A 22688-nucleotide genomic window follows, 5' to 3' on the forward strand; every position below is an offset into this window, starting at 1 on the left:
TCACACAAAGGAAGCTGAGGTGTGGCCTGCATATCCTCTTGGGTTTTCTTGGGCTAGAGTGGTGGGAGGAGCGGACACTTGCACCTGAATAGGGCTGTGCCTGTCCTTACACAATGCAGTCTCCAACCTCTTAAGAGTGTGTCTGCATAGCATTAAAAAAACAATGCCTCACCTTCTACATAGCAGAAAACCGATGCCGCACTGGTTCCAGCAATACTTCCCCTTTTTGACTCCGTGCCACGTCTTTGACACTGCTTCGTTTCTAAGGTACTGTACCTCGGGTCCATGTGATTCCGTGACAGGCGCCGCACTCCCTCAAGAGTGGTGTTGGACTGTTAAGAATGACTCCATCACAATGCCGTGATAGCACCAGTTAGAACTAGTGTGTTTCTAAGTGTTTTATTGGGATTTAATAGTTTAAAGTTTGGATCTTTTCTTGTGTATTTTGGATTTTTCTCACTTTGTTCTTGTTTTTAAATACTGGCTTTTTTTCTAAAATGGCGTGGTGTCCATTTGTAGGATTTTCACTGTGTTACTGTGTGTGGGTAGAGACACTTCACGCATTGCCTCTGAGATAAGCATGACTACCCATGCCAAGCAACCAAGGGGGTGAGCAGGGGTTATTTTAGGAGTGTGACTCCCTTACCCTGACTGGAGTGAGGGTCCCTACACAGACAGGGTGTAAACTAACTGCCAACTAGACACCCCATATTTCTAAAACATATCTAACACATTTCTATTAATAAATTCTTCTTTTGTACAGCTGAGCCTGGTCTGCTTCAAAGACAGATGGACATCTTCAGATTGCCACACAATGAAGTCAGTGTATGCAGAAGACTTATGATGCTGCCATAGAGAACGGCTGTCGCTCCCTTCTTAAATATGCTGCCTTTGAACACTTTAAGGGCCAAGGCATGTGAGCATCCGGGGTACTCTTAAAAAAGATAAAAACAAATAGGAATTTAGAGTAACCAGTGGGATGGAGAGTAGGAAGTGTGTAAGAACTCCAGTGATACGCCTGTGCCACGGGCCAGCATCTCTACACAGATCTAAGCATTTGTGATTGGCTCTTGGAGGGTGCTGGTATCACATACTTGGCTTACGTCAATGTTGTTCATGACAAACGAGAAATTACAATGGTGACAGAAACATAAACATTTGGTGACATCCAATTGAATTCAAAATGATAGCACACCGATGGATTTGATTTGATGATTTTGTGTAGTGGTCCGATTTCCGATATTTGTTAGAAAAACTGAAGGAAAAAGGAAACTAGGGTTTAGGATTGTTTCTTTTTTACCGTTGTAGAATAATAATCACCCTGTTTTTGCATGTTTTACGAATGTCAACAGTTGGTCATAATTCGTCTTTGCTTAAAACATATCTGCTGTCCTGAATGTAGAAAAAGTATGTACTTTAGAAATGTTTTTCATGGAATATGAACAAAGGGATTATCCACTATCCACCGTCGAATTGGGGGTTAACACATTAAATGCAGGAATGCTATTCCTGTCATGATTTAACTGGTAGCATTGACAGAGACATTAGTCATGGCGGTACTGGACGTACTGTTTTTATTTTTTCCAGTACTTACAGCGGCCCAGCGGCCTGAATGTGTTAACACTCCAGATGCTGGGTAGCCTGACAGACTACAGAGGATGTGCCCTGCAGCTGTGTGGAGATAGTAAGAGATGTATGGTCCCACCTACACATGAAAAAGTGCCCCCTTCGCAATCCAGTTGGCTTGCATCTTTATGTGTGCAACAAACACGTTTTATCTATGTAATATGTATTAATGGGTTGACGCTTATTTGAGATAAAGACAGTTTGCTAGCTTTCGGATCAGGACAGTTTGCAAATCACTCTCACACTACAGTACTTCTAGGCACTGTTTCATAATAGACGTGAAGGAAAAGGGAGAGCTTACATATGAAAGATTTTCAATACCTGAAACACATGCAGCTAGATTCACAGGAGGGATGAAATCAGGGATCGAGCCGAGCTCTGATTGGGTGTGAAGAGGCCATGTTTAGTGGGTAAATTCGATTTTAATGGTATTCACATAGAATGGTCTTGTCATGACTTCAGCCCCTCCGCCATTACCAATCCAGTGCTCAGCAGGGACATAAAACACTGGAGCTGCTCATAGAAGATCTTCCTAGCGGACAACAGTGCCCAACACACAGATACTGGTTGAACACTTACATTTTTGGAGAATCTAGCTAGCATTTACAAGTGAACCCATTACTGGCATTTGTTAGGAATACAGCGAGTACCACAGCCTTGAGCAGTATTTGCAGCTGTTCTGTAGGTTGTAGCATCTGGACACTGCAGGACAGGGGTGTCCAGCTTCAGCGCATGAGAGTCCCAATCGTGGCAGAGTTTTGGAATAACCACCGACTTTGCAAGTTTTTATCATTTAGATTCGTGTGCAAAGGTATCATATGTGTTGATCCTAAATATATGGCCCAATTAGACCAACAATGGGCAGCCTGTTATAGTATATCTCTATTGACTTCATATTGAACTGGTAAATGATGACTAGGCAGTTATACAGCATTGTGTTATCTAAGTTGCACAGGCCTGTGCATAACATGATGCAAAACTCCCGACCTTGGAGAGCGTGTATCATAGGCCTGGGCAGGGCAAGCTCCTGTGTGATGGACAAATCTCTTCAGACAAGATTGTGCTTATTAATCCCGCCTAGCAAAATATTTCATCTATATTTTATCTAAAATCCATACAAGTGATCCAATGAGACAAGGCCACATGTAAAACAATATAATTAGAACAAAAAAGAGAAATTCAGGGAAAAAATCTAAATAGTTAATTCACATTTGGATTTTTCACAAGGAAAAAGTTGTCCTGCTAGGCACGTTTTTATAAATGCCCATTTGCTTTGTCACATTTTGTTAAAACTGACTCGTACTAGCTTATTGAACACACTGTGCTTATTTCATTTCTAGTGCATGGTTGCCATCTAATGGGAATGCAGGTTGTGTGGACGCCATTCAGTCAGGCTGCAGCAGCTCTCTGGTTCCACCAGGCTGGCTTGGAGGCTCTTCAGTTTGCAAGTGAATGGAGTGGCTGCTCATCTGAGCCGGAGTGCAGTGTCCATCCGCTTCCACGGGTCGGGGTGTTGTGCCATTCATCAGCTGATTCCACGCGCCTGGGTTGTTCTCGTTGGTTGACACCTTCGCTCCTTTCTCATGCTGGACAGGGGGACCACACACTATAAAAATAGATTAAAGGAGTTAGGCAAAGTAGTTCATGTCCGTCCATGCAATCGCGAAAGATATAAACACTCACATTTAACTCACCCCTCTGAATTGTTGAAGGGGTGGGGTAGTAAGTGGGCATAGGGGCTAATGCCTGGTCTCTTGGCTGCAGCTGAGGTGTTGGGGTTGGTTCCCTACTAGTTTCGGGCTAGATTTGATCATATTCCTCCACTTCAACATCAATAAAGGGAAGCATGCTTTGAAAGCTGCATTGGCATTTCTCCTGCTGCGGCTGTTGCCTTGCAGTCTCCTCGGTAGAGAATTACTGCCCCTTCTTGGACACCTTTACACAGCTCATGATCAGCATGCAGAGCTGTGGGAGGCAAATGCTACCAGAATCGCAAGTGATATCCCGCCCACAACGCTCAATGGATCCAGGTCCACTCCTAATTTTATGACACTTCAGGGCAGGGCGTTTTTCCAATATCCCAGTGAAATTGCCAGTGAAATTCTGAGCCAATGCCGGCTCATGCATATGTACATATTTAAACTGAAATTCCGTTTGATGGCCATGTTTGCTCTGAGGATGGGGTTGTGGCTAATCACAGGAAATTTCAGCAATCTGTTAGGTTTCCTGCCCCTTTTTGTTATCTGAAAGCCTCACATGGGTTTAACTGGTGACTCAGTAAGAATAAGTCTTTTCATCTTAGAGCTGTGGCACAGGTCTGCAGACTAGTGATGGTCTTAAGAATATTCATAGGCCACAATGGTCACCAAATACCCACCTCTCTAGGTTATATGAACTCACAGGAAAGAGTGTGTGACCAAAGAGACCCCAAGCCCATTTATTCTATGCAGGATCGTTGAGTGATCACTCATATACATTCTATTAGGTGTGAATCAATTACAGTCTAAAGGGAAATGTCTCTATGCACCTTCTTGGAAAGCCTAAACCAGATGGACAGGGTATGGTCAGAGGATATAATATGATAGTAGATAAGCACAACTGGAGGAGCACATGTGGGCAAAGGAACTACGAGCTCTGACCACAGATGGTCAAGCTTACCCACATTAAATAAAACACAATAGAAAAAGTTTAAACAAAAGGAAAAGGGTTGATGAGATGAGAATTATTACAAAGGAAGATCAGTAGAAAATTATGGAATGATTAATATACTTAACAGAAGAAAATATTGAAGTACATCATTGTAAAGGAGATGGAAGCCTGAACAGTACAGAAGCTGAATCATTGTAGAAACCGGGGGAGTGATAGTAATGTTTGACTCACAGATGAGTTAAAGATGTGTGGCCCGAGTACATAATTTTAGTCATAACAATGAATCATTGTTAAGAAATAAAACCAAATGCATCTGGGGACATTTCAGGTCACCTAGTGCTAATTGCAGACATCCTTGTAGCATGACACAAGGGTACCTGTGTTATGAGGAGGATTGATATTGTGCAGGAAGGAATGCCTTCCTACACAAAAGTTATCTTTAGAGGTATCCTCTTCGTATGGGTGCCGCAGAATGCAGCAAGTGAAAAAATGAAATAACGAGGAGAAATTAAGATATTTCTCCTTGTTACGCCTCTCTGTTAGGCACACCATTTTAACATAAACCCAGGTTTACAAGTTTTAATAAATCCAGACGTGCGTTAAAATACATGGTCAGATGCATGAGAATGCCCAGGCTCCACCCATGTACAGCCTAACCAAAGCAGTGGAAGACAACTCAGGGCAAGGTGCTGCGTTGCATTACTTTTTTTTTTACATCACCACACAAGGTGACGCAAATTGTTCCTTGAGTGCCTTTGTGAATATCAAGTAGCATTGTGGCTACGCCAAAGAAGTGGCAGAACTACCACACAAAATGTTAGTAAATCTGGATACTGGTGTGTGAAAACAAATGGTGTAAGTATAGCAGGCCACGCATCAAGAGGAGGTGTCCATGGGTTATGTCAAAGGTGCTTTAGCTTAATGCGAATGGCTGGTGAGCCTCGGTCATGTGCTGGTAGCATGGACCAGTTTATGGTTAGCTGGATGATAAGAATGCTGAAGAGATGAATGAGGACTTCAACTGTTGATAGGAACAGTTCTTGGTTTTCAAATCGAAGTGGTGTGGATCAATGAAAGAATCAATATCCTTGCCAGAGACGAGGGACTACTTTTTCAGGGGATTCTTGTCTGTGGCCCATTTGTGCAGGCTGAGCTCCAAGGAGCATGTCATTGACTGGCCTGATGATCAATGATTGTTAACAGAAGCAGGTTAAGAGGTTACCAGATAAAATATAGGTTTTTGACGAACTTTGGAGGCAGTAAAAGTTCATGTAGTAGTGGACATATTTTGTACACTTTCCTGAGACCACTTCAGGACATTTATTTTAATCTTCAGTAAGTTTGGGAACTCTATGAAACTTGTGTGCAAAAAATATTTTTATGGGGGCCAAATGTCTACAAAACAACCTTGTAGCAGGAAAGTTCTTGGGCATTTTTTGCCAAAAGTGTCACCTACTGGTGAAGTTATGTGAAGTCCTCAAACTTTGAAGTTTCACGAAGTTTCAAAGTTCTGAAATTTGTACAGCTCTGCTGCTGATGGACTTTCAAATGCAAACAAGCCTAGGTTGCTTTAGATTTCACTACCAATTGACAGATAAGGTCAGATGGCAACCAAACGTAGCAAGGGTGGCAGAGACATATTTCTGTCTGCGCCAGCGGTATATTTAGGCTTAGCCATACGTAATAAGGCCCATATCAAAGTCCTTGCCTAGAAAGAGATTAGGGATGTCGGAAGTTACAGAATGTCATAATTAAGCTTAAAAAAGGCTGGTCCTTTGCCATTCTGGAATTGTATGAGTGTAGACAGTTGTAATGATTAAGATACTGTATTGCATTGCCTTGTACTCTACTGTGTTATATGGAGTTTTGTAAGCACAAGGATACCTTGGGGTGTCATGACGATGACCCTTTAGCCGAGATACCATGCTGGAAATGGAATTACTTAAAAAAGAGGAACTTTGTAATTGTTTCTGAAAAATGGACGATGAAGGCAAAGTATGCAAATTAGGTGCCAATTTTTTTCATAGGTGTATAAAATGAGATATTGTTCAAGTATCCGCTCTTTAATATTTGATGAGAGTTCAGTAAAATATGTAATCCGGTTCACCATAGGTACAGTGTGGAACACACACTAGAAGCGTCTGTTGCAAGAATAATGGTAATGTACCAAAGATTATGAGATGTGCTACAATAATTTCTGAAAAGATCCACCGGGAGCCAGTGTACAGAGGTGATGCACAAGAAAAACAAATTCTGAGTCCTAAGAGGATACATGCTGCAGGACATTGAGTCACTTCAAGCTTCTTAATAAGATTTTCAAGGAACCCAAAAAAGAAAATTTCAGTTATTAAGAAATTAACACAAATGATCAGTCACGACTATTGCATTCGAGAGTAAGGGCTGCACAATGCTCCTCAAAACAGGCATACGAAAATGAGGACACAGGCAATGTGTTTATATGGGGCAACAAGAACGGGTTAGCATCAAATCTTAAATCCTAAGGTACGCACAGATGCCCTTAAACATGCACCAAAAATTGGTAATCAAGATGTTGATGGCGCTGTTTATCTTAATGACTGGCTGCTTAGGAGAATTCACTTTCAGCAAGTAACTGTCGACCGATCAAACAGCATATGTGAACCTTTGCTGCTGACTCATCTACATTTGCACTTACACCCTGCAGAGGGTGTGGCTGTCTTCTATACACACCTGAAATGTAATTCACGTAACTGACGTAGGGCATTAGATTGCTGACAATACATAGAAATAAAAACTGGCGAAAGTGAGACCTTGTGGTGAAGTCTGGCTGCACTGAACTGTGGTTCGAAGATGAAGGAAAACATCACAACAACATAAAATGAACCCACTACAGAAGAGGCCACACATGTATCTGGCAAACGCAGCCTACAGTAAACAATGCAAAACAGTTGTGGGACTCTTGTTCTCAGAAATGTTGCATCACAGTTCTTTTAAGAACTTCAGGTGCCCTGCGAAGCATAGAATTCATAGGATAACTCGCTGGCTGAATATGGTCTAATGATTGCTACTTCAGCTACAGAAACCTCTGTCTCTTTTAAAGCACCCCGGAACTTAGTAATACAATGTTCTTTCCTAGTTTCAGCAAGGGCAACAGAATTGTAGAGGAGGCTGATTTCAAAGTTAAAACAAAGTGCAATCTCACAGTTGTTTACTACACATTCTAGGAATGAAAGAATGAAAGAAAAGATAAATAAATAAATAATGAAAATAGGAAATAGGAAAGCAAGAAAGAAGGAAAGAGGGGACGAGAGAATGAAAGAAATAAGAGAAGAAAGAATGAAATAAAACATTAAAGCAAGAAAGAGGAATGGAAGAATGGAATAAAAAATGAAGAATGAATGCAAGGAAACAGGAAATTAGAAGGAAATTGGACTGAAAGAATAAAATAAAGAAACAAAGGAAGAAGAAAAGAAGGAAAAAAGAAAGAAGGATTGAAAAAGTGTTACAAGTGCTGCAAGCTAAACATGATAAAGATTTCCTTCATGGGCAAACTTTATTCAGGAACCACTGATGAAAATAAGTCCAGAACAAATATAGTCTGAAGAACTGTCTGCTCATGAATTCAAATATAAAATACAGAAGCTTTCAAGAACAGTTTCAAATGGATGAAGTCTGTTATGCTGTGAGATTCCTTTTGGGGTGTTCTTTGTTTATCAGAGGACATCAGATAAACAAAGAGATTTCTCAAAAAGGAATTTACAACAGCATTAGCAGGAGAGAAGAATTGATAAAGCGTGGAAATGGCCTGTACTCCTATCTGGTATGAAGCGTCCTGCCATAACATCAGGTTCTAGACACGAAAGCAACATCAAATTAATAAATTAAATACAAAATCATTGGCCCAGAGGGGAACTAACTTATGTGTGGATGTGCTCCTTGTTAAAGAGCAAAATGTGTCACTCAAAGTGAAGTTATCCATTGGCTGAAGTGGGCAGACCTCCAGCCCCATGCTGTAGTGGACAGAAGCAAACGTGAATGACACACCAACAGTCCAGTGGATGAAGTCAACTGTCTGAAAGCCCCTTTAAATAAATATATCATACATGTATATTTTTTAAATCAAAAGGTCTTAGCTAATATAAGACTTGAACATGGAAAGCAGTAGAAAATGCTAGTAACAGGAGAAGTGATAGAAAATAGAAAAAGAGCAGGAGTTGCAGTAAAATAGCCCAATAAAACACAGGAGAAAGAGAAAACTAAACAAGAGTAGAAAATAATACATAAAAGGTAGAGCGATAGAAAAGGGAACTGATAGCACAAAGAAGAACAGAAAGCGGAAAATATGAAAAGAAATTAAAGTACTGAGATAAATAAAAACAGTAAAAGTTAGTAAAAAAATTAAAAAAATAGAAACATGTCAAAATTGTTAAAGAGAAAAGAAAAAAACAGAGAAAACACATCAAACAGTAAACATTCTTATTTTGCTCACTGTGTTCTGCAGGACAAGAGGAACACTGACCAGCAGGCTCCCGGTTGATAACTTCAACAACGGTTGCATCATCGACACCACATTGCAGAACCACAATCAGCTGCAAAAGGCACACAAAGAAATGTTGTACTGGTTTTTAATGCAGCAAGTGTGCAACGTGGAGCATTGTACTATTCTCATAATACATTTTGTGAGTTGGGACAGACTTAAAAAATGTTTTGAGCTGCCAATTATACATAAGGTGTGCAAAATGCATTATATAAATGGGCAAATTCCTTCTCCTGATTCACAGAATCAGTAATGTTTGAATTTCCGCTTTGCAAATGGTGTGTACTTACATGCAAATTAAGTCTGGGGGTTTCCACTTGTAAAATCTGGTGACCCCATGAAATCTCAGCTTTATGAGTATTTTCTGGCGATTTGAAAGTTCCTACCCTGAAAAATGCTTTTAATATCACTTATCAATGGTAGGAGTAAATGTATTTTTTGGGAGGGAATCAGGAAGAGTGTCCTTCAAAGCCCCAAAACTTGATGAGAAGGAGGTTGTCCACAAAAAATATATTTTCTCATTGGAGAAAAAAGTTTTCTGGTGCAAATACACGTCTGCATCATATTTCTGCATGTCAAACCCTTGTAATTCAAGTTTACAACTTTTTTGAAACATTTGTTGCTGAGGTCTGTAGGTTTTATGAGAGATTGGGCAGTGAGAATTCTTATTTTGATAGAAGAAGCATTCATTTGTTCTGTGTAAAAAAGCGTGATTAACTTCAATGTTTTGCTTCCTTTAAAATGTTATCTGTTATGTACATTGCAGGAGGGCACCTCTATCACAGTCAAACATATTTACTCTTTATTCATTTTGGGAGACATGTTTTATTAAAAGCAAAATCACCCCTCCTAGAAATTGAGAATCATTTATCCAAAGCAACAGGACTCCTGCTCCAGGCTCCAGGGCATGTGGTCTTGGTTTTCCTACATGAAGTCCCTCCTGCAGTTGGGAGATTAACAGGCCTTTGCCCCCAATCCAAAAAGCTTCCCCTTCTCACATAGCCCGTCTGGCTGCTTGGCAGATGCCAAAGTCTGAGATTTCAACCTCCCCTTCTTATAGCTCATTTCCAGACACCAAAATATAATTTATGTTTGATTATTTGAAAATTTGTTTGGGCCTCAGTTTCTTTTAAAGTGTACACTCCTCTCTTTCTTCTTTCCCCTTGAAAAGGATGTCTGTCACAGCAGGCAATAATCTGAAGCTGATTACCCCACAACACAATTCACAGGAGTGACCACAGTTCACACCAGGATGTCAGCTACAGTGATATGTGCATCAAAAGCTTAATCCCAGGCTCCCAGCCCTACACTTTCTGACTCCTTTATCAGCACCATCCCCTTCCTGAGATGTGTTCAGGCCCCTTCCTTGTGATCTATCACTCAAACAACAATCTTTAGAAGTCTCTCTCTCTCTCTCTCTCTCTCTCTCTCTCTCTCTCTCGCTCTCTCTCTCTTCATACAGCATGTCCCACCTAGTTCACAGGAATGCTGCAATACACAAGTCTGTCTGGGGGGATTCTTCTACTCCTTATTTCTTTACCACGCAGGCCTGAGCTTCCCAACATGAAACATAAGGTCCTCCTAATAAAGTAGCATTGCAGGAACACTTGTACTATGTGTACATTCACAGCAGACTTAGGGCCTTATTTAGAGTTTGGCGGATGGCCTTACTCCACCACAAACATGACGGATATCCCGTCTGCAACATTAGGATTCCATTATATTCTATTGGTATCATAATACGGGGGATGGGATACCCGTCCTGTTTTGACGGAGTTACCTATCCGCCAAACTCTAAATCAGACCTTTAGCATTGAGGACTGTTACCTCCATGCATTTGACGATTACAGACACACGTACACCCAGCAGACACATTCAGTCTACGCGCACTGTTCAGTACTGTAGCTTTTCTGTTTTGTACCAATGAGTGCTATTTGCAAACACACACTGCCAGCACACACACTCACCATGTGCATTGCACAAAGCTTCACCCTTCATGTATTGCATTTCACACAAGCACACACACTCCCAGCACATGCTTTCATTGCGCACACAGTGAGCAGCACTACATCTTCTCATGTAACGTATTCCTCACAGGCTTACTTACACTCAGTTCATGCACTAACCACAAATACAAACCACAAACCACAGTACTGCTCTATCCCTGTAGTATACCCTTCCCAGGCACACATTCATTCAGCGCAATCACTTATCTTGCGAAGCAGTCCACATCTATTTTATGTAAGCAAGTGGTGATTGAGGCACATAGCAATAGAATGTTTACAAATGTGACTGAGGCTGTAGGCCTCACTCCAGAGACTCAGGGTAAAAAGGACCTATTCACTACTACTGATCACTACACAATATTCTGCCCCTCCTGGGCTTGTGCTGCTTAACTCCTGGTGAAGGCAGTAGCCTTCCACCTGTATGAGGGTAACGATTTGAGCACCTCTTCCGGTGCAAAAAGCCCACAATCCATGAGACAGGCCTGTGTCATGCCGCATACTCATGATCATTGTTTGCCTACGACAAAAAATCAGCATTAATGATCCAGCCAACAGTACAGTTAGGCACTTAGGGCTGGAGTACTTGTTTTTTATCATGCAGATGACTTTTCCGTCCCAACATATACATTTCTATGTATAGTGGGAGAGAGAGCCAGAAATAGAGAGGGATAGAGAAAGAGGAGGCTGTATGATTTATCATACAAAAATATCCTAATTAGAAAAGCATGACCTTGAGACCATGCATTTTTTTTGTAATTGTAGAACAATATAGTGTACCTTTAAACTTTGAAAACCTTATTGCCTCACTAGGATTTGATATGGGGTACAACACTGTTTCCTATCGTTAACATATATTCAATTGCAGATTTAAATTAGTTCCTCATGTATAAGTAATATTGTTTAGGTATTCCATTTTATATTTTAATGCGATTTTCAATTGAATGTTTCCTTCATAATGATTTGTTACGATTTATTTGTATTTCCTTAAAATCGTTTTCATAATTGTATTTCAATGATTTGCTTTCTTCCAAAGTGATTTCTCACTTTTTGTTTTTCCATTAAATCAAATCCATCACTGTCCTTGCCTTACACTCTTTAATCTGTATTTTGAACCTCTGTGTGACATCATCAAAGAGTCAGATATTCCTTATCAATATGCAGACGACATCCATCGTTATATGAAGGTTTCTTCCTGGCTGATATCCGTTTACTGGCCACAACACAGTCCTGGATGACACATCACCTGAGACTCAGTGGCAGCAAAGCTGCGAGCCAACGTAGCTTACCACATTCTTACTCCACTCTGGGTAAAAACTGGATGAAATTGGATGGATGCTACTAACATCTTGGACGGCTCCCTATCATCGAAAGCTCCAAATCACTTAGATTTGTTCTGGTCAGTTCATTCAATCTTCATAAAAACATCAACAACATGGATAGAACTGCCAATACTAATTGCCTGCTCAGAGTTATCCATGAGTCCAAATCTAAAATCAAGAGCAAAAGGTAACAATCAAGTCTTTGTTACACTCTATCTTAAACAATGGCAATTTTATTCTCTCTGGCATTCCTAAATTTCAGGTTGCTCCATTAGGGTCTCTTCGCATTCAGCAGCACGTCTGATTTCAAGCCCTTTAATCACATTACTCTGCTTTGCACTCTCTGCTGCATGGTTGTTGCACAAATGTTTACACTGTTACCACCCCCACTGCGTGGCCAAGAAGCTACAGGATGTTTGCGCTAAGTCTACAGCTCAAAAACCCTCTTACTTTAAATTTCTATCTTCAACAAAAAAAAACTGTGTTTCTCCAATCGCACACTCAAAGTTGGAAACTCTAATCATTCTGTCACTCACAATATTTTTCTCTACTTTCATTTAAAAAAAACCTAAAACAATAGCTTCTTAACTATTGCATCGCTACTTCCTCCGTCTAGTTACTTGGCCTCTTTGTTGAACCACAGACCTTTAAATTTTTTAGTTAAGCAACAAAATTCCTGTGGAGGCTTCAAGTATCTTATTTCCCCTTTGATTGTTATGTTAATATCCCCTGAACTAGCTGTGCTATGTGTGATGGCCCCTCTACAGTAATGTACATAGATTGATCTTACTGATTTTAAGCTTATGTTTCCTTTTTACTTCACACTGCTCTTTGTAAAGCGCTCTGTTGCTCTTGGATCTTTTATGCACTATATCAAATATAACACACCGGAGAGCAATTGAAAATGCAGTGCGTGCCTGCTTGCCAAGACCCGTGTGACTTGTGAGGAAGAGAAGAGAGTGGGAGGGAACACAGTCCAGTGGGGGGCCCTGCTGAGAGGACTCCCTGAGCGAGGTGTGAGTGATGGCTGTGCACCAATTGGGAAATTGCCATGTGCAGTGTCAGCTCAACAACCTCTACATACCAGGGGCCTTGAGCAAAGCACCTGGCAGGACTTGCCAAGCCTGTATCACCTGGTTGTGGTGACTCATATGCCAAAAGGGGCCACAGGTGAAGTTTCTGTTGTGGGAGCGCTGAAACTCATAACAGCTGTGGTGGAGACGTTTACACCAGAGGACTCTGAGCCTGAAGTTTGGGCTGTTGCCCATGGAAAGACTGAGGCTGCATTTGGCAGGATGAGCCCACACAGCGAAAGAATTGCCTCTGACTGCCCCCTGAGGACTCCAGAAGATGCAGCGGACGACATGGCACCCTCACTGGGCTCCAGTCTGGAGCTGAATGAAGAAATTATTCCTCTCCCTTCCCCAACTGGGGAAGGTTGACTTACAGCATCTTTGCGATCTGGGAGCTGCTCTGACAACTGAAGGACTCCGGCACCACCACTCAGGAGAGAAAGCCTACACCACTTGGTGCTGCAGTGAATGTCTAACTTCTCAGATTAGGATCAGAGGTCTAAGTTGCAGGCACCAAGGGGACTCACTGCAAAAGCTGGTCGCTTTGGTGCTGCAGGAACAGGTAAGGCTTGAACTGGCCCTCTTGTTCCCCGAGGGACTCACTGCTAACATTGCTGCAGCACCGTAGAGACTTTTGACTAATTCCTGAAGTCAAAGGAGAACTCTTAAGTGCAGTCTAATAAGGAGAATTCTCTGGATGCAGCCACATGTGAATGGGGAAATCCCCGGAACACATTACAAAGAAGAGGGTGGGACAGGGATTTGCCTCACAACTTCTAGAACCTCAATCTCAAGGGGATTGTGTTGTTGCTTCTGAATGTTGTTATACCTTTGCCTGTGTAGAGTTAGAAATAAAATACTTATTTTTTCTTATAAAAGCAAGTATGTGACTGGACCTTTATTTATTGCTCATACTGTTTGTATTTTGAGTTATGAGCCATGTTCACTTACCTGTATCTACATCCCCTTGTCCCATCCCCAAAGGGAGCCTTTGGCTGCTCGTCCACGGTTATTGCTGAGAGTCAAGTGCAAAAGGGGTACTTGGCCTAGTTGTTCAGGATCCACAGTAGGTTGGGCCCCAGGACATCAGGAGTAAAATGCCTCAGCCACCACAGTTGGACCCCGTACCACCTGTGTGCCCTATGGCCCTCTGAAATGGGTTCTAAGAGTATGTATGTATGTTGTTGTTAAACTTGTTTCTGATGTGCAATATTGGGTGACAAATTATTTGTGCAAATTAATATTTTTTATGATGCTTATAGTCATAACCGATTAATTATATCGCACTTGAAATGGCTTTATATTGTTTAGAAATATGATTAACGTAGTATAGCTATGCCACTTTTCGTGTGACAGCATTTTACTCAAATGGATGAAGTTTTCTAGTGTTCTACACATTTTGCTCCTGCTCATTTCCTCCACCCAATCAGTGACCCGCTGCAAGCTTTCTCTCCTCACAGTTTCTGTGGAGCACAGTGTGTTATGATGTAGATGGTAATTTTCCTTAGAAAGCATATATGGAGAATGAAGCTGTCCATTGTGTTCTCTATGTATCATTTTGAAGGACGTCCACTTTAAGTTCAGATGTAGGTCTGCAGAAGAACATTATTTGTATTAGTCTTTGTTTGAGATGGTTCATATTGTATTTTGCTTCTCCGTACTGCAGTTGCAGAGGAAGCAAACAGAAGATTGATTTTACCTTAGGAAATTGAATAGTGCCATAGGTCTTAACTATCATGATTTTGATTCTGATTTGCCCAAAAATGAACTCACCATGATCATGTCATGCTGAATCTGCAGTTTTGCTGATTGTTTATGCATAAAATCTGTATAAAACCTTTGTTTTTGGAGGTTCATGGGTGACATCTCATTTTCTTCCAGAAACGATGACCAATTTACTGAAGAATTCCTTTCTCTTTACAACACTATCAGTACTCTTTATGAGTTTGACACATGGGGGCATATTTACAGCAAGTAGTGCAGGACAGCCCAGCAAGTGACTGTGATGTAGTTTTCTGCGCCACAGGGAAATGGCAGAAATGCACAGTTTTGACAAAATATGGTGCATTTCAGTCCCTTCCCCCTGTGCTGGTGCACAATTGGCTGCCATATGCCAACGCAGGCACCCTTGCACCATGGTGCAAGGGAGCCTTCATTGTAGGCAGGATTGTTGCACAAAAATAAGCAATGGAGGTGTTTTCCTCATTCTATCTATGCTGCAGAATGCAGCACACATGGAAAGAGGGAAAAACTAGGAAAAATGAAAATATTTCTCCTCATTACGCCTTCCCTGGGGAGGCATACGGTTTTGACATATTCCCTGGTTTACACATCCTTGTAAATCTGGGAATGCGTCAAAATTCATTGATGTTGCGTGGGAAAACCCCACCATAATGCCCATTGTATGCCCCCCTGACGCAGAGTAAGGCAACGCAGCCACTTGCTTTTACTCCATATCTAGGAGGACATGAAACGCCACGCATAGTTGCTTTGCCGCTGGAGCGTCAAATAAAGTGACACACCGGCAGTGCATGGGGCTAGTAAATATGCCCCTCAGAATCTGGAAAGATTCAGGCCCATATTTATAAGTTTTTAGCGCCGCATTTGCATAATTTTTTACGCAAAAGCGGCAGAAACTTACAAAATTAAATTGTATTTTGTAAGTTTGTGCCGTTTTTTGCGTCAAAAAGCGTTGCAAATGCGGCGCTAAAAAAGTATAAATTTGGGCCCCAATTTCTTAAATAGGGATTAATATTCAGACTTCTAATTTTGTATTCTGAATCTGGGTCTTCATGACATTTACTGTATTTTTCTATATTGCTCATACTAAGATATTTGTAATACATTTTAAAAACGTATTTCCCATGATCTGGAACTCAGGTATTGATTGGTCCCAGGTACTGTGTGACTATTTGATTCTTACTCTGCTAGACTAGTGGGTTTAATGTTTGGAGGATGGCGTCTCTTGCTGCAGGATAAACATAAACTGTGAGCTGAACTGCCTGGGAAAAAATCTGGGAACTTTACAACATTTCACTGGGCCATTATTTCTGTCATATTTAAAGCCTGCTCAGAGCAGGCGTTAAAATGACACACCCATTTTAATCAATGGTCCTCCCTTGCTGCAATATAGTCAAAAATGTTGACGCTAGTGCAGCAAAGGGCCACAATAGAGTTAAAAATGTTTATGTTGTTGTCCTAACAACCATTAGGTGGGGCAGCGGTGACGCAAGAAAAGTGGGGCATCGGGACCGATGTGCCACTTTCTTGTAAATATGCCCCTAATTCCCTAAAACATGTTCCTTTTCCTTGACCCCTCTTTCATTTTCTCTTCCTGACATTTATTTCCAAAAAACCTTTCTGATCTATAGCTTCTTTTTTGCTAGTTATTTATTTTCTACCACCCATCATGTCTTGAGTGAAACACCACAGATTTGTGGAGTTGCTGCTGATTTTTAATCCGATTTGTCCAGTAACTGCAATAACCAACTCAATCAGGATTAACAGGGAGCTCGCAATGAGGCCTTTAATGCGCTCTACATCCTGTTTTGGATGTTAGCAAGTTTTTGATTTTGCTTACAATAAGTCTTGCTGAAAGCATGTTACCTGTAACTGGAAAGTGGCAAGTATATTTTATACATGCCAATAAACCCGATTCGGGTGGGTTACTCTCAAATTTTTAAGCCAAAATTGAAAATTGTAGTTGCCTCCGCCTTTTAATTGTTTCTTCTTCAATATTAGTCAATGAGGAAAATCTATTCAACCGATTCTTTTCAAGTTCCCCCACTTACCTGTTCTAAAATGTTGGCATGTACTGAATGTGTGCTGACACCTACCCAGGCTCTCATTACGTGTGGCCATAATAATCCCCTCCTTTCCCTTCGCGGAACTACTGTTACTCGGGTCCAGGTAATTGTGGAGGACAGAGAAATAATATGAATTAGGAGTTGTTGGGTAATAACATGGAAATTAGACTTATAGTGCATATTTCCACTTGTTTTTCCCCAATATTTTACCTTCTTCCAGCTGTGAAATCTCCAAGTGAAACAACACAGAGCTGTGATGTTCCTATAAAACTCAATATTTTGATGGAGCCGGTACCTGTTCTTTTACCAGAACCAGCCCCATCTGAATTATTGAGCCACTCCTAATGGTGGCCCTAGTAGAGAAAATGTTAATAATTAAACATAAATAATGTTGAGACAGCAAAGAACACACACTAGCACTGAGGTTGCTAATAGGAATAAAAGGTGATGGTACTGTGGATTCCATTTTCAAAGATGATAGGGCCAGCCAGCATCCTTCCTGATTTACCAAAAAAAGGAACACACCTTTATGAAACTACAGAGGCGGAGATCCAGTGCTTAATTTGAGGCAGAGGTTTCCGCTGCTCGACACCAACACTTAATTGTCAACACTGGCACTTATGACAGTCTCCCACATTGTGGTGCTGTCTGTCTAATTTAGAGATTAACACAACAACTGTTGTTTATTCATTTAAATATTCATTAAAAATGATTAATACCTGCCAGCCAAGCCTTTCTTATAGCCTTGTGTGGTCTGGAATACACTGAATCGTCACACTTGTAGGATAGTGACGGTCGCTAGTTATGTTGGAACTGTCACTGGCAGCCCTGGCCGGTGCTATGGGTGGTACGAGACGCAGCTGCTTCCTGATGAGGGCCCTGGCTCTTATTTCTTTACAAATTAAGCACTGCGGAGATCTATATGTCTAGACCTGAATGCTCTCAAATCTGTTACAGGTCATGCATTTCACAGTCTGGAGCATAGTGCCATATAAATCAGACAAAGTAATCCCAATGTAAGTATAAGTAGTAACATACTTTTAAAAAAAATAAATGGTGATCAGATAAGCTTGAGAAAAAAAGTAGTCTAACAAAATCTCAACGAAAATTAGTGAATGTATTATTGAATGAGTGGATGAATATATCGAGGTGTGTGTGGCGAGAAATAGGTATACATCGAAAGATACAAATGCATGCATGTAGACGAAATTATAAACACATCAATAGAAAAAACACAAAGCAATGGAGGAAGAAGAAACTAAAAACATGAAATAAAGGGATAATACAATTACAGACTTACCTATGTATAGATATACGTTGATATGAAGACAAAGCAATATAGAAGGTACTGAGAGATAGAGAGCTAATGAAACATAGGGCTTTCTTTAGAGTTTGGCAGACAGGGTACTCTGCCACAACATTGCCACCAAATTTGTGGTCCACCCTTTCTGTTCAGAGATGGGAGAAATGCCATGTTTCTGCTGGCAGAGACTCTACTGTTTCCACTGAGTGGCACCGGGCCGTCAGTCAAAGTACCTGAGATCATCTGCTCTATTTAGGTGGGACGTTCAAACAATTTTTGTTCAGACCCGGAACCCCTAGGGAAAGTCTGGTGGTCTTAAAAAGGGAACATGCTGGGAGAAAACGTTCAGCATGTCAGGGACATTTTTTTTTTTTTTATTTCAAAAACAATCTCATGCTTTGGGAGTTTGTTTCTGAAGAGCACAAATCTTTGCTAAGGTACTGCATTAAATATAGCAGCTGCTCAGAAAAATGTCAGTGCTGTCAACCAAGCTGCCACAATGTAGGCACTGCTAATGACATATAGATCTTCACCTACTTGGTGGTCTTACACAAGGGCAGTGGAGTATATTTCTCTGCTGCCCTTTGTGGACAGACAGACATATAGAACAGGAGGTAGAAAGAGAGAGAGAGAAAGTGCTGTTCTGAGTAGATCTGTGATTTGAAAAAATAGTTTGTAGGATTCTCACTACTTCAACAAAGGCATGTGATTTACATAGGTTAACACCACTTTATTCACATGCTTTGAATAATGCAGTAGTGAGTAGGGAGCAGCTATATGTTCCAAAGATGATTTTACTTGTGCTCAGAACTAACCCAGAGTCCTATAAAGGTGTGTTGAGACTGAATAGCTCTTAATTTACTCCAAGTACACAAGGAACAGTGGTACATGCAAACTAAAACACATTTTCTAGCCCTTTCCATTATGAGCTTATCAAAAGGTAAAGATGGATACCACAAATACAGTCATTCTTGCGCAGGTCAGCAGTTCGCTGTACATTACATTGGGGACATTACAGCAGAAGTGTCTTTAGATCAGATGATGTTACATCGACAATGTTGTTACATTGTGGGCACCGTACCTCAATAATCTACTGAAGCACACTAATGCAAGCATTGTGCCACTTTGTAAATACATTGCGGGAGAAAGGCCTCCCTAACGCCGCCTTAGTGTAAAATATAATGACGCCAGGGTGGCACAAAGTGCCACCGAAGCATCACTTTTTGTGACACTCCAGTGGTGCTGTGCACTGCACCATATTTACAAGGCGGCGCTATGCCCCTTTTGTGCAGTTCTCTACGGCAGAGGGGAGCTCCACCACAACTCCCACTGCTTTTGACGCTGCCCCAGTTTTACAAGGAATCGTAAATCTGAGGCATCGCCAAAAACTAATGCCACCCCAGGGGCGGCATTAGCATGGCGCAACGAGGAGAAATACTTTTATTTCTCCTCGTTTTGCTTTTTCTATGTGTGCTGTATTCTGCGCATAAACAATTATTCCCTTCAAAGCAGATACCCTTTCACTATGGTGCAAGGATGCCTGCGTTGGCGCTGGCAGCTCAATTTAGCGGCAGCGCTAGAGGAAACATAGCAGTGCACCATATTTTTGTGTCAATTTTGGCGCAGTATCACATAGGTTCCTTTTAAATAATCTATGAGAAAGTGACCCTCCGGTGGCGATATGCCCTGCGCCGTATTTTCAAGGTGGCGTTAAGCCACTTTTTTGGGCTTAACGCCACCATGTAAATATGACCTCTTCGCATGCAGCCCTTTGCGTGGAAGGGGCTTGCAATAGGTGTTCCTGTGGATGTGCCACAGCAATACCCATTGCATTTTGACGCATCCTCAGATTTACGAGTTTTCGTAAACCTGAAGCAGCACCAAAATCTAACGCCACCCCAGCGGTGGCGTTAGCAAGGCGCAACGAGGAGGAATACTTTTATTCCTCCTCGTTTTTTGCTTTTTCTATGTGGGCTGCATTCTGCAGCATGAATAGAGAGAGCAAAATGCCAGACATGATACCGTCCCACACATAAACAATCAAACCCCTCAACGCAGACACCCCTGCACGATGGTGCCAGTATGCCTGCGTTGGCGCTGGCCGCTAAATTTAGCGGCAGCATGGGTGACAACATAGGAGTGCGCCATATTCAATGCGCTGTGTGAAAATGACAGTGCGCGGCACTGCCAATTTTGGCGCAACATCGCGCTCCCTGATTTTCCTTTAATTATGGGCCTTAGGGGTATATTTATAAGTCCCTAGCGCCACCTTGCGCCACATTAGCGTCATTTTTTTTACGCTAATGTGGCACAATGAGGCCAAAATCCTAGTGCCATATTTACAAAGTGGTGCAATCCATGCAATGCGCCACTGTGTAACCCTTTGAGCTACATTATGCCTGCACCAGGCATAATGTATGCAAAGGGGACATTGCCCGGTTAGGGGGGGCCCAAAAAATGGACCAAGGAAATCTAAGAGATTTCCTTGCGTCATTTTGTACGGCACTTTTAACGTCTGCTCAGAGCAGGCATTAAAAGGGGCATGCCATTATTTATAATAGGCCCCTATGTACTCTGCAGGAGTAGCGCAAATATTTTGGCGTTACACCTGCAGAGTACATCAAAATGATCATGAAAAATGACGCTATTTCCCCCTAACCTGCGCCGTATTTTAAATACGGCGCACACATGGTGACGATAGGGGGGCGCTAAGGGGCTAAGGGATAGTGGCGCTGCACTCGGTGCTCCACCGCCACTTTCCATAAATCTGCCCCTTAGTGTTTAGAAGCTGAGAGGGTTTCGGCAACTGCCTGAGGGGAGCATAATCTGGGCCACCCGGCCGCTTGTCCAGCAAAGCGTATTCCGGGGCATATTTATACTCTGTTTGCACCAAATTAGTGTCATTTTTTTTTACTCTAATTCGGTGCAAAACTAACTCCATATTTATACTTTGGTGCTAGACCCCTCTAGCACCAAATTTATGGAGTTAAAGTCATTTTTTGAAAGTGGAGTCCTACTTTGCCTTAATGAGATTCAAGGTAGGCGTTCCCGTGCAAAAAATGACTCTATGGCCTTAACACCATATTTAGGGGCATATTTATACTCTGCGGCGTATTTATACTCTGTTTGCACCGAATTAGTGTCATTTTTTTTAACTCTAATTCGGTGCAAAACTAACTCCATATTTATACTTTGGTGCTAGACCCATCTAGCACCAAGGCCCTTATTTAAACTTTTTTTGCACTGCATTAACGTCATTTTATGACACAAAAGTGGCGCAAACTTACAAAATATTGGCCCTTATTTATACTTTTTGCTGCAAAACTGCACTAACTCAGTTTTGCACCAAAAAGTTGAGCACCGGCTTGCACCATTTCTGTGCACCAGCCGGGCACCATATTTATGGAATGGTGCAAGCCGGTGCAAAGGGTAGGCTAGAGTTTTAAAAAATGACTTTAGTCGGGTGGGGCTGGCAGTATAGAAGAAGAGGGTTTAGCACCAAAAAATGGCTTTAGGCAGGTTAGAGTAAAAATAAATGACTCTAACCAGATTAGCGTCATTTTATGGTGCTAAACCTACCATGCCACATGACTCTTGCCTTAGAAAAGGCAGGAGTCATGCCCACCACCCCAGTGGCCAGCACAGAGGTCAGGGGTCCCCTGGGCATGGCCATTGCACCCTGTGCCATGTATGGGTGCCCATTTCAGGGCCCCCTATGGCACTTTCAAAAATAAAATGCACTTACCTGTACTTACCTGGGATGGGGTCCCCCATCCTCGCAGTCCCTCTAGTGTGGGTGGGGGTGCCCCTAGGGCCTAGGGAGGGCACCTCTGGGCTTATTCCATGGTGTTCCACCATGGAAATAGGGCCACAGGTCCTCTAAGACCTGCCCTGACCCAGGTCTTAAAAAATGGGGCAAAGCAAGCTTTGCCCCATTTTTTGACCCTTCCTCCCTCCTTTGCACCATTTTTACATGGGAGTATAAATATGGTGTTAAGGCCATAGAGTCATTTTTTTGCACGGGAACGCCTACCTTGCATCTCATTAAGGCAAGGTAGGTTTCCACTTCCAAAAAATGACTTTAACTCCATAAATTTGGTGCTAGACGGGTCTAGCACCAAAGTATAAATATGGAGTTAGTTTTGCACTGAATTAGAGTAAAAAAAAAATGACGCTAATTCATTGCAAACAGAGTATAAATACGCCCCTTAGCGTCAAAAAATGATGCTAATCTGCTCAGAATCATTTATTTTGACTCAAAACTGCCTAATGTAATTTTTTTTTTAAGCTAGCCTACCCTTTGCACCGGCTTGCACCATTCCATAAATATGGTGCCCAGCTGGTGCTAAAAAATGGTGCAAGCCGGTGCAAAACTTTTTGGGGCAAAACT

At 41.7% G+C, this 22688-nt stretch overlaps 1 protein-coding gene across 4 annotated transcripts in view; it reads right to left on the reverse strand.

The window, feature by feature from the left end:
- Positions 1–447: 447 nt before the first annotated feature.
- EGF (epidermal growth factor) overlaps positions 448–22688 on the reverse strand; it is a 508423-nt gene continuing 486182 nt past the window's right edge. Inside the window, exons 22-23 of one of the 4 annotated variants that reach the window (XM_069230246.1) lie at positions 8774–8843; positions 448–3232 (exon numbers count right to left, since the gene is read on the reverse strand). In XM_069230246.1, the coding sequence (XP_069086347.1) occupies positions 3012–3232; positions 8774–8843 (291 nt within the window). In that variant the 3' untranslated portion in view covers positions 448–3011. Of the gene's footprint in view, positions 3233–8743; positions 8844–22688 lie in introns of all 4 variants that reach the window. The other 3 variants (XM_069230245.1, XM_069230248.1, XM_069230247.1) reach the window with 3 other exon arrangements.

Source organism: Pleurodeles waltl, chromosome 1_1, assembly GCF_031143425.1.
Source record: "Pleurodeles waltl isolate 20211129_DDA chromosome 1_1, aPleWal1.hap1.20221129, whole genome shotgun sequence".
Lineage (NCBI taxonomy): Eukaryota > Metazoa > Chordata > Amphibia > Caudata > Salamandridae > Pleurodeles > Pleurodeles waltl.